Source organism: Corvus kubaryi, unplaced genomic scaffold (genome assembly GCF_017639235.1).
Source record: "Corvus kubaryi isolate FWS band 111438036 unplaced genomic scaffold, C.kubaryi_AGA036_p1.0 37334, whole genome shotgun sequence".
Taxonomy (NCBI): Eukaryota; Metazoa; Chordata; class Aves; order Passeriformes; family Corvidae; genus Corvus; species Corvus kubaryi.
In genome coordinates this window covers 10,852,031-10,867,166 of record NW_024581108.1, presented here as the reverse complement: position 1 = coordinate 10,867,166, position 15,136 = coordinate 10,852,031, and the positions used below count along the sequence as shown (strand labels likewise).

Genomic DNA, 15,136 nt, shown 5'->3' with positions numbered 1-15,136 from the left:
CATAGATCTTTGGCGTAAATACAAACATACATCCCTTTCCTGTAGTAACAGATTCAGCTACCAAGTTAGGAAACCCGTAAGCTCTGGTGAAGCCACTGTTGCACGCAGTCCTAGAAGGCAAAAAATCTGGTTCCTTCACCAGGATCTAGTATTTAGCCACTTGGCCTCTTGCCTTATAAAACAGATGTTAGTACTATCTCTGATATGTATTGCTGCATTTGTAATGTACTAAATAGTTGGCTGCTAAAGATGATGGCTTAATTAGAGTGGAATGTAGACTCTCAACTCTTCCATTAGTTTTGCAATGGCTAAAAATAGCTCTTGTAAAATATAGTAAAGTTAAATGGACTAATGTATCCGTTGTCTGTGCTGAAAGTTGGAATTGCCAGAAACAAAGTAGTTTAGAGGGTTTTTCTTTTCAATTGCTAGTTATCCATCACAGAAATGAAGATTCTCATACATGGACCACTTCATTGTACTTTTCAGATTAAAGAAATTCAATGTATTGGTCTTTAACAATGTCCTGATACTTGCATGTGTTATTGAGAAATTCCTGTTTATTATCTGAGGATTTCTTTTGCATCATTTTAATGTTTAAGATTTTTAACCTGCACTGAAAGAACAGAGGAGTTCCAGTTGTAGTGATTTGTTTCTATACTAAGACATTTTAGCATTCTTCTCTTGCAGTTTAGTTGAAGTGTGTTACACTGAAGTACCACTAGTTAACAGATGTGGCAACAGCTGATACTGTGATTTGTGGATGAGCAGAATGGTCAATCTTTTGCATTACCTGAGACAGATAATAATACCATTTTAGTGGTAGCTATTTTCTGATTCATTTTTATCATAATACAAGAAAAATACCTTACCAATGGGATTGGACCTTATTGTCAGTAAGTATCAATAAATTAGGGTTTGGGTTCCATGAGGTTTTATTTTTATATTTCTGTAGTAACTAAAACTCCTTCACAAGCAGAAATTTAATCACATATGTTTGTCTTAATGTTAGCATTACAGCTGTTGAAAATGTATAGTTGCAATGTTAATTTCACTTTAAAGCAAGTATATTTTTGGATGCATGCGCAACAAATTATCACCTTTGTACAATGTACATTGAGTTTGAGGATGAGTTATCAAAGTCAGAAGACATGATTGTGACTCATGTCTGTTGACTTGACCTTTTCACCTTTGAAAATCTCTTCTACCAAATTAAATATCGCATCCTGTAGTTTGGATAATATAGTGACATTATTTTTTCATCTTGAGCTACATGTATAATGTTACTCTGCTCAGAATGTTAGACCAAATCAGGTAAATGTTTTATATGAAAAAACTGCAATAAAAGTATTTATATTGGGGTGACATAAAGCAAAATTATACTAACTTTCAGTAGCAGCAGAAATTCTTGAGTTTAGGTTTTTGCTTTAACATACACTTCAACAGATATCTTCCTAGTTATAGTGGAAGTAATATGGGGAAGGGGGAGAGTGTTTCTCCCTGGTGGACAGATTAGTTTCTGTATTACTAGTACTTAGAGGCAAATTTGCCACACAACATTTGCATGACCTTACCTTTATCTGAAATAATTCTGTTTTCCTGAGTAACTTAGGTTAGACTTCAAGCACTTCAAAGCATTAAAACAACTTCTTGCACCAAACTTTAGCTTATTATAACTACAGAGAAGTCAGTCAAGTCAAATGATACAAGTCTAGTGATAAGAATTTCTCTCAAGCCTCCTTCCTTGTTTCAGTCTCTAGCAGTAATTCAAAATGAGTGTATGAATTTCTAAAAGAAATGGATACCGTGGGTACCCTTATGTAGGGTTTGGCAAGTGTATTAAAATACACTGTGTTTTAAAAGTACATGCTGTATATATTCAAGAAATAATTTTAGGCCACTAGAATGAAGTTGTTTATATATTTATATGGTACAAAAAATTGTATTTGTTCTCATGAAGAAAACAGTAACTTCTATGTTTTTTTTGAAAGTGTTTCAGGTAACAAGCAAAAAAACCAAAATTCACGGATACCTAAGTCCCTCACAATACATATTTTTGCTATCTGTTTTAAAATTTAAGGGATTTTTATTTTAAAGAAGCCTCAAACTGTCAAACAGACAGAGAAATACTCATTTCTCTGCTCTTTACCAGTCTTCATATTTTTATGGAATCTTGAAATTTTTTTCACCAAGACGTGTCAAAAGAACACTAAATTTTGTTGTTCAAATTTAGAAAATGCAAAACAAGTTTGTGCATGAAGTTCCTGTGTTGGCAGTGGGAGGAAGTAGGACACAGATACCGTCTGTTTTCTCTGCCCGGTCCAGTACAGTAAGTGTTCAACTCCAGTTCAGGATCTGTGACTAAGGGACTTAGTCTTGTAATATTTTGTGTTTCTTTGAACTTGCTTTTCTTTTATTTATTGAACTATCATTTAATCCACCCATTTTCCTCATCTTTTCAAGGAGAGTGGGTATATTAACCACATTATTAATACATGCCATGATAATGTTACAGGAATTAGATGAGAAATTTTCATTTCGGTGCTTTGACTGCATGCATCTTGGTGAGGCTGCGTTTTAGGGGAATTACTTCAGTCTTCTTGGCACAGTTCTATGATACATCATTATTGGCCATATTTTCAGCATGCAATATGGTATTAATATTTCATAAAATCTTTTTCCCTGTATCTTGAAAGGGATTGTTTATATTTTGGCATTTAATAGAGCTTCACCTACCATTTGTGGTCTGCTTGAAACCATACTATTTATGTAAAATGTAGTTTTCTTCTGAGTATATTATTCTCATATATGATGAGAAGCTAAATGAAAACTAAGACAGCAAGGTCTCATAGAGAATGGAGGAGAGGCATCGTTATAGGCATAATTTCATATACTGATCTTCTTCTTGGGCACATGTTAACAAAGGTTGTAACAGCAGTCCCTATTAATGAGAACTGGGATTTTGCTGTTTCTTTTACACGTCTGAAACTAGAGAGGGTAAGTTTTGTTTCCATTGTGCTGGACTCTATTGAAAGTTTTTTGGCTTGGAGTAGGAACTACAGATAAAAGTTTGGAAACTGCTGAAGTGTTTGTAGCACGCCTTTTGCTAGAATATCTAGTCATGCCTCTTGGATACTGTAGCCATTTGCTGATCTCCCATTTGGGTACTCATCACCTGTGTTGTGCCTCCATCGAGTTCTTGTGATTGTGAGAAAGGTCAGCGTGAGGATTTTCTTTCATTGCCATGTTTCTTTGCAAGCCTCCTTGCAGGTTCTTCTAGCATAAAATCTTCAGGAGCTGCTACAACGAGAAGCAGCTGAAGGCAGCATTTCTTAAAATGTTTTCTTTCCCTTCTGTAGCAAAGAAATCTCTCTCTTACGCCCCTTTCTCTACTCAATGTTGGCACAGCACTGCGTGGACACCACTTCTAGTTCTGTAAGCAAGTCTTTACTGCTGTTGGAGCACCTTTTAGTGGCCACGCTCTATATGTTAGAAAATTCTGGCAGAATCGGGGATTGTTGGTGCTGAAAGCTAGATGTTAGCAAGGACTCCCCACGGAATTTTATTACCTGTTTAGATGAGGAGCTCTGGCTGAGTCAGGCCACACAGTTTTTCATACAGGAGCTGTAGGACCAAGTGCTGCAGCCCAGCAGCTATTGTGTGGGTAAAACCAAACATTCCTCCTGAAGTATTCATCAGGACAACAGCTCAAACTGGGAGAAAGTGGCAGAAGGCACCAGCTGATTGAGGATCTCCCTATTTTAAGGAACACTTTTTTCCTTTTTTTAAAATCTATTTCATCTTGTAAAGGTGCAGTTGGGCGCTCACTGCTTGTGCACAGGAACTGAACCCCATTTAATCAGTGCCTGCTTGAATTCATCCACGTATAATGTAGTGGACTATGGATATTTCTCCCTTAAACAGCCTGTTGTTACAAAGCAGAAAGCTGTGACTTAGATTAAATTTAAATCCTGATTTGTGACATGTTAGCACAGCAAACTAATGCCAAAATCTATTAAGCCTCCAAGTTGGTTTTTTTTTTTTTTTTTTTTTAGTTCTTGACATTGGGTGAGTGCTGAGATCTTGACCGTAATCACATTTGCTTCTGAGCAGGAGGAAATAGTCCATGTAGTTCCAGTAATACAGACAAGCCATCACATCTGGTTTCATGAATGACTTCGGGGGGAGGGGAAGTTTGCAATTGATTAACATTGTTCCTAAAATCAAAGACTTACTCTAGTTTCAGGAATTACTATAGAGAACTTCGGGGATCTTGGCAGCTAGCTCAGAAAAGCAATTCCCCCCCCCCCCCCCAAAAAAAAATTACTCAGAAAATTATTATACTAAGATACTTGCTAGTTCCAAATCTGAACTTGTAGCTCTTCAAAATTAAATTACAAGTTCATATTTGTCTTTCTGGGTTATGATTTTTTTAAAATCATACATAAGATGAAAGTCCTATTTTTATATTTGAAACAGGTATGCTTATATTAAATAGCCAAGCATTTTTTACTATATTTGTCAAACAGGTTTTTTTATTGCCTAAATGTCTATTGAAATGCTTACCAAAAGTCAAGAGCATATGAAAAGAAATGCTAATACCTTTAGGAAAAAACATAGGCTGTTTTACTGTGAGTTTCGATAAGGTCTGGTTTGGGATTTTTTCTAAAGGCAGGCTTAGTGTGTGCTAGTAGCATGTGAATGTGAAATGTGAATAATATTGTGCATGAGCACTCACCAGCTGTTAAGCATGGTGTAGTTTAAGGCTCCACTTACCTTTCTATAATAGCTTGTAATAGAAATGAGGAATCTGAGTTCTTGCTCTAATCAATATTCTCTATAATGAATATATGATATAGCACAGTGAAGTTGTACTGTGCTCTTAGGAGCAAGTCTTCAGGAGTTATTAATGCCCAGAGTTTAATGTTATCTTCTAAGCGGGGGCAGTTTGAGAATGTCGTTTAGAATTCAAAGCCATTCAGTTTACACAACTTAAGCAGGTTCTCTGATATGTTCAGCTTCATGATACTCTCTTCAGCAGTACCATTGCCACTGCCATGCAGTTTATATGTTTTATTCTTAAATGGGATTTTGGTGATAAATGCAGTATGTCAAGGCACCTGCTTCACCAGTTACTTGGTTCAGAATTGATCTAAAGCAAAAGTGTGCTTTTGAAAAACCCGCATGGGTTTTCATAAACAGTATTACTACTTTCTTTCACCATGTCAGCCAGAATAGTCTGTATTATTAAAAGACATGCTCAGACCACTACTCATTATTTTCAGCAACTATACTTAAAACATCCCAGAAGTACAGAAGTCGAAGTCTGGCATCTTGAATTAATCTATGTAAATAGATAGTCTTTGAGCCAGCAATCAAAGTGAGGTTGAGTCTGTTGCAGTGGGAAGGCTGTGTAAGTGGACTCCTTTTTTCCTTCTTCCTTTTTTTTTTTTTTTTATTAAGCAGTAGTATCTAATTTGTGGTCCTTGATAGTAAACTTACCTTCAGTTTCATTACACACTGAATTGTTTCAGAAATCTGCAGTGTGACTCCCAAACATGTATTTTGGTACTGCAAAGAGCTGTGCAGTGCTGCCTGTCATTGCTGTCCACACCTCCCACGGTGAGTGGGTGACGCTGCCCTTTGCCGCTGCTCGGGCCAAGAACCAGGTCCCCGGCAGTTTGCTGTGGCACAAGGCAGAAGGATGCTGTGCTGAGCTGTCCAGTACTGGGACCACCCAGCAAAGATTGGCCCCTCTCTTTTAACCAGCAGCCAAAACACTACCAGAATTTAAAAAGAAACTGAGAATCAGTAACTGGCTGCCCATTCTTTTGCCTTGGATTTTAAAGCAGTGGGGTCTGTTCTCTGTTTTGCAGCAGGAATGGTTTAGTCATTATCTGCTTCAGAGCAGTTCCACTCTTAAGATATTTTAAGTGATTTGGATAGGGAGAGTAAAGGGAAGAGTTGTGCAAAATTCATTGATGGCTTCTTGGCATAGAAAGGTGAATGATTTCTTCTGTCTTTGCACTCTGCCTGCTTGAGCAGTGCAAGGGAAAGGACTTGGGCCCTGCCTCTAACAGTTGTTTCTTTTAACAGTCTTAATTTTCAGGTTGAGTGGACAGAACACCTACAGCCTAAAGGATGTGAAGTTCATCCTGGGAAGGAGTTTATCCAAATGAGAAAAATTGTTTTTTGAAAGAACATTCAACTCTAAGCAGAGACTTGTAATAGGATGTCATCTAATAATGCTGAAATATCCTGTATTTTAAGTTACTTCAGTTTAAAAGTATAGTTTTGAGTTTGGCATTTGGGAGGTGCTTTTCTTAAAGAAAAAATCCTACCTCATTTCTCTGATTTAACTATTGGACATTCTGTTCTGTTGTGCTATTATAATTATTATCTTCATCTTAAACTGGAACACTTTTGAGGCTGCTCATCTTTGCAGCATGAGCATCTGTCTGAAACCTTTGCTGCATCCCAGCAGCAAAACACATTAGTGCAGGGCCAGAGCAGCTTCACTTGCAGAGCACACTCTTGCTCTGCATTCACGGTGACCTTCAAGGGTCACTGAGTGCACAGTTGGCTCCTTGGAAGAATTTATTTCACAGTGACCTTTGTGCCAGGTGACATATCTGGATAACTAGGTGAGGGAGTACTTTTTGCTCAAAAGTATAATTACCTCTGGATGACAGGACAGACAGAAGAAGTATCGTATGTGGCTTTTGGGGGGATTTAAAAAAGAATTTTTAAATGTACAGGCAGTGTGACCAGCTTTCAGTGGTAGTATCCACACTATTGAACTCTCTACTGTCTCAAAAGCAGATTGAAGAAAGCAACTCTATTCTGAAACCCTTAAATCCAGGGACAAAGATGCTGCTGAGACTGCTCAGGCTGAGGAGAACTTTAACTCAATTACTGAAAATTTGGAAGGCAAATTACTAATGATCATGGAGATTTAATTTCATTGAAGACTTACTAAGAACTCTATCTGGAACAAGGTCTCCAAAAACCTGTTTATGGGAGAACATAACATGACTTTAACAGATGGAATATAGGGCTTGTAGAGGGATGAAAACCTCCCCTGTAACAAAATACATTATTGTTCAATGGATGAACAATTAACTGAAGTCTCTTTAGTAAACCACAGTGAATAATATTTCTGAATTATTTATCTCTTAATTACATTGTTCTGTTTGAGAAGTGTACATACTTGGCATAATTTTAGCAAACTTTGGGTGCTATTACAGCATAAAATAAAGGTTTTCTTTTGGGTTTAGGGTGGGTTTTGGTGTTTTTGTTACTTGATTTGGCTTTTTTTACACTTCTCATTTGTCTTTCTCCTTTGAACTTTAAAAAGTGTAGCATCGTGCTTTAAGGAAGTTTATTTCCAGAAAGCTTGTAGAGCAGGCATGAATAATTGTGCTGTAAAAATGCATGCTTTTTATTTGCAGACTTTTTTTACATCTCTTTTTTTAAAGGCCGAATAGTATTATACTAATCTTGATGCTCTTTTTTGACATCCTTAATTTTTATGTGTTAGACAGGGAAGTCAAAGATCTTAATCTGATTTAGATATACTTACTACTTAAATAGTTTGCCATACAGTTGTTATATCAATTTATTTTCAGTTTCCATTTTCTCAAAACAAAACACTCAATTCGTATGCATTCATTTCCTTCATTATGGATATGAACCTTTGTACTAGTTGCTTTTTGCTATTGATTATTCTATTCGAAAAAAAAAAATTGATTCTATTTTATATGCCTATATATGGAAACAATGCCATGTATTTCCCAGTACAGCTATTAATAGCCTCTCTACATATGCATAATTATTTATTTTAATCTGCACTGACAGAAAAGCACTCACGAGTGCACTTAAAGTAAATTTGCATGGGTTTTTTTCCCTTTCATTTCTTACTTAGTTTGTCATTTCTAAATTGCTTACTTGTTCTCTTTTTAACTGATAGTCAAATTCTGCAGCAAGATTGGGCTTCTGACTACTTCAAATACTTAAGAATCTTTGAGTTATTAACTTCTTGTACTAAAAGTAGAAGCTATGGGTAGAAATGTTTTAATGAGAGATTCAGGAAACCTGTAAAGTTATAGTTGAGGACTAGTAGATTGGATCTTGCTTATGGAAGGCAGTATTGCTGGAATATGCACAGATTGAAATAGCTTGACCAACATTATCTGTTGACACGTAGGGCCCAGGCACAACCTTCGTGATCCAAATTCTTTTGTATTACAAGTTACTGTGGAGTATCTCTAGTGGTTTTGTGTTCTGTGCTCCTTGAACTCCCTCCTGAATGTTTTCTTCTACTGTTTACTCTGCTGTATCGTTGTTTTTTCCAACAGCAAATGGTGATGACAACTAGTTCTACACCAAAAACTTTCAACATTTTAATTATGCTTTAAAATACCTTTTTGTCCACTCCATTTTGCAGAAGTCTAGACAATTTTGTCATTGTGTTTAGGAAAATTTGCTGGAATTTTGGTGTTTTGGGTATATATGTGCAAATCAGGCCAGACATTTATTAAGTAAATTCTGAATTAGAGCGGGATCAAATTCTAAGTCCAGTAGTACCCTTCTTTGATCTGCACTCGTTTAGCTCTAGCTGAGATTTTTTTGGGTAGGATGTAACATCTCCTCATTGTCCAGGGTCTGTGTGTAAGGCACAGAAATCTTATGACGTATGTAATTAATTGTATGTGGACTTTGCTGATGTCGGTTCTATAGTGCACCCTTTGTGCTCTTACTTCTCAGTGATATGCAAATGTATAGTAGGCACAGTGGTGGCCTTCTGTGTACTGAGGGTCTGAAGACTTTTCATCCCCCGCTCCCTCACTACACCAACTCCTGTTCCATCACTGCAACGTTTTTTTTCATTTCAGCCTAGCTTGCCTGCACAAAAAAGTAAGGTTTGATTTTTTTAATCATTATTACTTTTTAAAGTGAAAGGCTTTACTTGAAGGATTAAAAACATAAAAAGACCTAGCAAATGTATTTCCAGTAACAACTTGACAATCTTCATAAAGATGCCAGTATTTCTTTAAACAATTGCAAACATCAGTATGGTTTTATAATCTTTTTTTTTTAACAATCTTTAAAAGGAACCTATTCTAATGAATGTATAAAAATTCATCCTAGATTGTAATTATTAGAAGTTAGTCTTTTTTCCTCTATCCATCTTGCTTATTAAAACACGAACCTATAAATTACAAACATGACTTATTAGCTCTGAGGCATATAAATGCCAGGCAAGCAGCCATGACAAATCCAAAAGTATTTGAATTTCTTGGCGTTAAAAATAGGCATAGTAAAGATGTCACTAAATTTAAAAGAAATCTGTTGTAAAATATAACTCCAGTTAACATGTCATATCTTGTGATATTGTTGCTTTAGGTCAGTGGGAGTGTAACTTGTGGTTAGTGAATGGCCTTACAGAGTTAACGTACAAGGACCTGAGTCCTGGTCACTTTAAGTGTGTGTTGTCAGAAACAGTGTTGCCTGGTGATTATATTACTGTTTTTCTTCCTAGGGGGATGCCAAAGGTCTCGTAACTTCTGAGAATGTGAGTACTGGCCAGAAGTTGGACTTCTCAGATACAATGGTACAGCAGAAGCTGGATGAAATAAAGGACCAAATCAAGCGAGAAATAAGAAAGGAACTTAAAATCAAGGAGGGAGCAGAGAACCTCAGGAGGGTCACAACGGATAAAAAGAACTTGGCATATGTGGACAACATTTTGAAAAAATCGAATAAGAAGTTAGAAGACTTGCATCATAAGTTACAGGAGCTAAATGCACACATTGTTGTAACGGATCTTGAAGATGTTGCAGGTACCATGCGTTGCTGTGAAATCAGTTTTTCTTTGTAGCTGAGATAAGCTCTCCCCATTTCACTTGAAAAAATTGCTCTGTGAACAAGCAAATCTGTAGCTGGTGAGCTTGTTACTTACATGTGTCCCTTTGTTTTGATTCACAACTCAGTATCTAGTACCTTTGAGTTTTAAACTGTTTTCTAGGGAACACAGTATTTTATGGACTATGAGTTCTTTACTTTCAGTTCTTAGTATATTAAAATATTTTCTCAGTCACTGTAATGTTTCCTAATAGCTTTTCTCACCGTATGAAAGTAAATTTCATGAACTCTTCCAGTGACTTTCTCTGAATTATACTGTAGTCATCAGCACTAATGCACCTCTTTATTCAATGGGGAAAATATTACAACATTTATACTTAAAATTTTTGTTGGTTTTTGGTTTTTTTAACTTAAGTCTTAAATTAGAAAATGTTTTTCTGTTATGCTGTTATTATCAAACATTTCTTACAGTGACATTTTTTACAGTTTGTTAAGTCTCTGGCCTTTTCCACAGCGAAGCTACCATTTTAAAGACAATTTGAAATTGTTTTCAGAGAATGGCTGTAGTTAATGGTTTTAATTAGTATTTTTTGTGGCATGGCAGTGAGTCAATACTAATTTTGAATGTTATTTTTTAAAAATACCAGGGTTGGTATTTTAAGATGGAATGTTGTGAAAGTAAACAGTCCTCTTTCAGCTTTGTGGAATGACCTGGGAGATAACTGCCAGCCTGGTGATTTCACATTGCACAGACTCCTCTTGGCAAAAAGTTAATGAATGTGCGCAAGCCATTGAAGGTTCATGTGAAGTGAATGCCAAGCCTGAGGAAGCTTGGGCAGTAGAACAGAAGTCTGCATCATCCTTGTAATGAAAGTTTGGTTACAGTGAGAATTTAGGAAAATGCTGGCAGGTGATGTCAGCAATTCATAGTCTGGCCCAATGACATACTGCAAAGATGCTCAAATATCTGTAGTGGCCTGTGCAGTATTCTCTGGATTCCCTGCTCTTTTTTGCTTTTTATCTGTGCAAGATACAAGAGGTGAAGCAAGGACACAGCTGGAACTAGTAAGGCAAAGTGGTTGCTGCAGCATGAAATGAAAATGTATACAATAATATATGCTTCTAGATAGCCATTGGGCTTTTGGTAGGCAGGAAGCATTCTGTTCCATGTCAGCCAAGATTTATGAAAATGGGCTTCGGTGTTGCCAGGAGTGTGGCTTTTAAAAGAACAGGAAGAGTGGAACAGAAAGGGAATTGTATACAAACTGTATAGACCAAATATTAAAAATCTGTGCAGAATAAATTTGCAAAATCCATCTAGTAGTAGAACTTGAAAAGTGTATGAGCACAGAATGCTCTTTTTGGAATGCTCCTTTCCAAGTGTAGCAGTTTTAAAAGCCTTATCATAATGTGTTAATGAGCAATATTGTCATGTGCGTGTCTCAGGAAATGCAGGAGAGATTCAAAGGATAAAAGATCAGGGTTGATGTTAGGTGCTTCTACATGCTTTTGATGCATGCTAAACTTCTTATGACTGTGTTTTTAAATTCCACTCTGTTCTAGGTGTTACTGGTAGATAGGTCGTATAGTCTTAATCATGGAAATATGCAAGAAAATACTTACTAGTTCTGATGAGATCTTAATCTTCTCTGCAAAATATCACATCAGGTATTCCTATGCAAGACCCATTTTAATAGAATATTTTGCATAATGTTCTTGAGGAAAAAAAAAAATGCAATCTTTAATTCCGTTAATATCTCTTTTTAGATCAAAAATTTGCAAGCGTCCACCCTCCAAAGTTGAAATGCTTGAGGTTTTTTTACTGTTTGCCTTGTAATTTAAGTTCTTGTCTCCTTCCTCATTCATGGTCAGTAGTTCATGGAGGGGGAGCACTATCAGTAAATGTTCTGTCTGTCTTGAGACTAATGGCTGCAAGTCGTCTTGGTGATATTCTGATTTTTAATACTGAAATCTTGGGCTTGAAGTAAGTTGTTAGTGAGCTTGGCATTTGCAAAATGATATTGGTAATACAAAAATTATGATGTGCCAACTGTGCATGTGTGCCTGTGTGTATATATATACACACACACATAATATTAAGGAATATTGAGGAAGTATGTAGATACATAACCCTAAAGGTCGCTGCCATGTGGACAGGTCACAGATATCTCACTTTGAGAATTCTTGTGTTTGCAAGAATATGCAGTGAATTTAATAACCATTTACTGGTGAATATGGGAGCTCCCCAAATAAGTGCATTGTTTCCAGAGGTTATCTTTAATCGTGGTTGGTGCTTTTCACTTTAGCTTGTGTTTGACCTTCTTCTGGTCACTTAGTAACAAGTTATTTAAAAGAGAGAAGGAAATATATGCAAAATTTTTCGTCTCCACAGATCGTGAATGCTGAAAATAAGGTAAAGAGGGTTCAAGAGCTATGGCAGTCAAGGTCTGTGTTCTCTTTGTGAACTTTAATACTTTTCAGTATTAAAGCCCTGTGCTTTTCCCTGTCTAACAGAATATATTGTGTAGGTTTTTTTGGGTTCTAAGTAGCAAAGTCAGGATTGAGATTCATTGAGCTGATCCTTTTGACTTGTCAGGCCTGAACTCTAAAGATTTTTTTGACTGTTTTGTTGACTGGCTGAAAGATAATTTTGGTAACTCAGAACAGTCATTTAATCTTTCCTTGTTCCTGTATCTGAAAAGTGGGTGTGAACATATGTTTGTAAAGTGCTCCTAATTCAGAGCTGAAAAGTGTTACGCAGGCAGTTGTGACTCTTTCTGTTGTTTATGGTATCAAGCAGTAACATCTATTACTTTTTAACAAGCCACTAATTTTTAGTGTAACTGTTTTGTAATCATCACAGTGTAATCAATATATGTTAAAACCATTAAATGTAGTGTTAACAAATCTAATGTAGAAAAATGTGTTTTAATAGCATTCTGTTCCAAGCAAGTTTAGATGTTTTTATGGTAGTTTGCCTAGAGCTGAAAGCTCACAATTATTTGAAGAATTGGTACTAAACTTTGCAGTTTAGTCAAACAGCTATATTACTGCATGTGAGGGTAGATCTGACAGTGGGTATGTGATGCAGAAACAACTTTTAGCATAACATAGGTGTACTTTACCTTATAGGGGTTGCCGATGAATCTAAGCTTGTTTTAGAAGTGGGACTTTGTACCCAAGTCTGCCCTTGCTGTGCAGTGTATTAGTCATACAAAGATGGGGAATTTAAAAATGCGTAGGTCAGCACTCAAAAGTGAAGCAGAATCCAGCAATATAAAATGAGTAGAACAAGCCTAGTGACCATTACTGCTGAAAGTCTGAGAGATGTAAGGTGTCACATGGGGATGATTACTTCTATTTTAGAGATGAGGAAAGTTTGTCTTGAAAACATGCTTCTACACAGTAGCAGAGATTAAATGGGTATTTTTGTGTTTGTGCAAAAAGTAGCAGTACAGATGGTGGTTTCTAATATAACTCTGGGAGGTTTAAGACTGAAATTGCTTACATATAGCAAGTTACTGATTTAATTAGACATATAGCTAATACATAGAAAATCTATAAATTGGGAAATTAGTCTGTTTCATAGAGTTGAAGTTAAGGTGGATAGAGAGGTGCAATGATAGAAAAACCTTTGAACGAATTGATAAAACTGGATAAAACATGGAGAAAATAAACTCAAAGACAAGTTCATCCCTTTTCTTCCGTTCTCCTAACTAGCATGGAAGCTATCCACTTTACATCAGATTTAGCTGTAGGTGTTGCAAAGAAAACAAATTGTTTTGTTTAAGAATATGATTAGCTGACTGTTTGGGGGATTTCTTTGTTCTTGTGAATGACTAAGGTAATCTGTTAGACACCAAAGTGTCCACATAAGACCAATTAATGGAAACTGGTAGAGGTAGCAACCAAACTGGTATAGGTAGTGACGTTTTAGACAGCAGACTCCACGTACAAAGCTCATATCCATGAGAATTTCATGATAACTTTTGGGAACCTCAATGTAGGGTAACATTATTGATGCAATTTGAAACAATGTCCTGACACTTTTTTGTAGTTAAAATTAGCTATTACCTAATGGAAATAACAAGTGAACCTCAGAAGTTTCCAGGAGGTCAGCACTGGATGTTTTCTGAGTGCAGAATGTCCACTGCTGCCTTGGACCTACTGATGGCTTAGTTCACGTGCTGATCCACCCTTCTGTCTCCCTGAGAATAGCCTGATAATGCATCTTTCTTCCTCCCTTCAGCAATGCCTAAATGCATTGCAGGTATTTCTGTTGGGTATGACACTGATGAGGCTAACAGCAATGAAATATCCTCAGATAAGATTAAAATTAACTATTTACCAAAGGGTACTTGCTGCTAATTGAGTACTTAAGCAGCATGCTGCAGTACCATCTGGGAACCCAAATTCAGAAAGTTATGTGGGATCCTAGATTTCACACTGAGCTTACTGAAGAAATAGCATATGTAGCATCTGGGGAGGAGATCCCAAAGGAATGAGCAGCAGTCTCAGAAGAGTAGAGTTACGTAACTACTCTTTATAAATATAATTTAGATGGCAGTGATGGTAAAAGGCAGTTTAGAAGCAAGAAGGTTTTGCTGGTTGAGTGCGTACAAACTCAAACTGAAAAGGTTTTCAGAAGAGCAAAGATCGCAGTTCAGATAAGCATTTCAGACTGGAAACTGCCATTGTCCTCATGTAATCCAAATATTAAAAAAAGAAATCAGTTAAACCATCCTTATTAAGTTATTTTAGGTCTGATGAGTATATTTTTATGAAAACAGTATATTTCAGGTGCTGGGGAAGCAGCACTGCAGCTCTTCCAGCATCCTGGATGTGTGCTAACAAGCTGCAAAAAACTCAGTAGTGTTAAGCAAAAGCATTCATAGTTCTTCAGCATAATAGCATGCCTGCTTGTTGAAGTCAAGTTCACTTGAAATGCATCTATTACTTCACTTGATATTCACTGTCAAGAATATTTGGGCCTAGAAGCCCGAACCTGTACCCCAGCAAAGCCCTTGCTGTCTGATGCAAAGCCGTACTTGAATGTATCCAAAACGGCAAGTCTGGTACTGCCCTTATTGACCAAAAAATGGGGCAAACTGGAGAACCTCTTCTGTTCCTCAGTCCCTACTTTGAGTGAAATACCAGTTTGGTATTAGTACTTAACTCTTGTTTAACTTTAACCATATACATCAATCCCATTGATTTCAATTGCCTGGATGAATTTATTGCTTATTTGTACTATGAAGATAACTAAATGCCTTCA

General features: G+C 36.5%; 1 protein-coding gene across 1 annotated transcript in view; it reads left to right on the top strand.

Annotated features, from left to right (window-relative positions):
* Nucleotides 1-15,136, top strand: part of PKN2 (protein kinase N2) — a 55,484-nt gene that overhangs the window by 14,615 nt on the left and 25,733 nt on the right. The window contains 1 exon segment of the mRNA XM_042030261.1: nt 9,539-9,839. Coding sequence (XP_041886195.1) covers nt 9,539-9,839 — 301 coding nt within the window.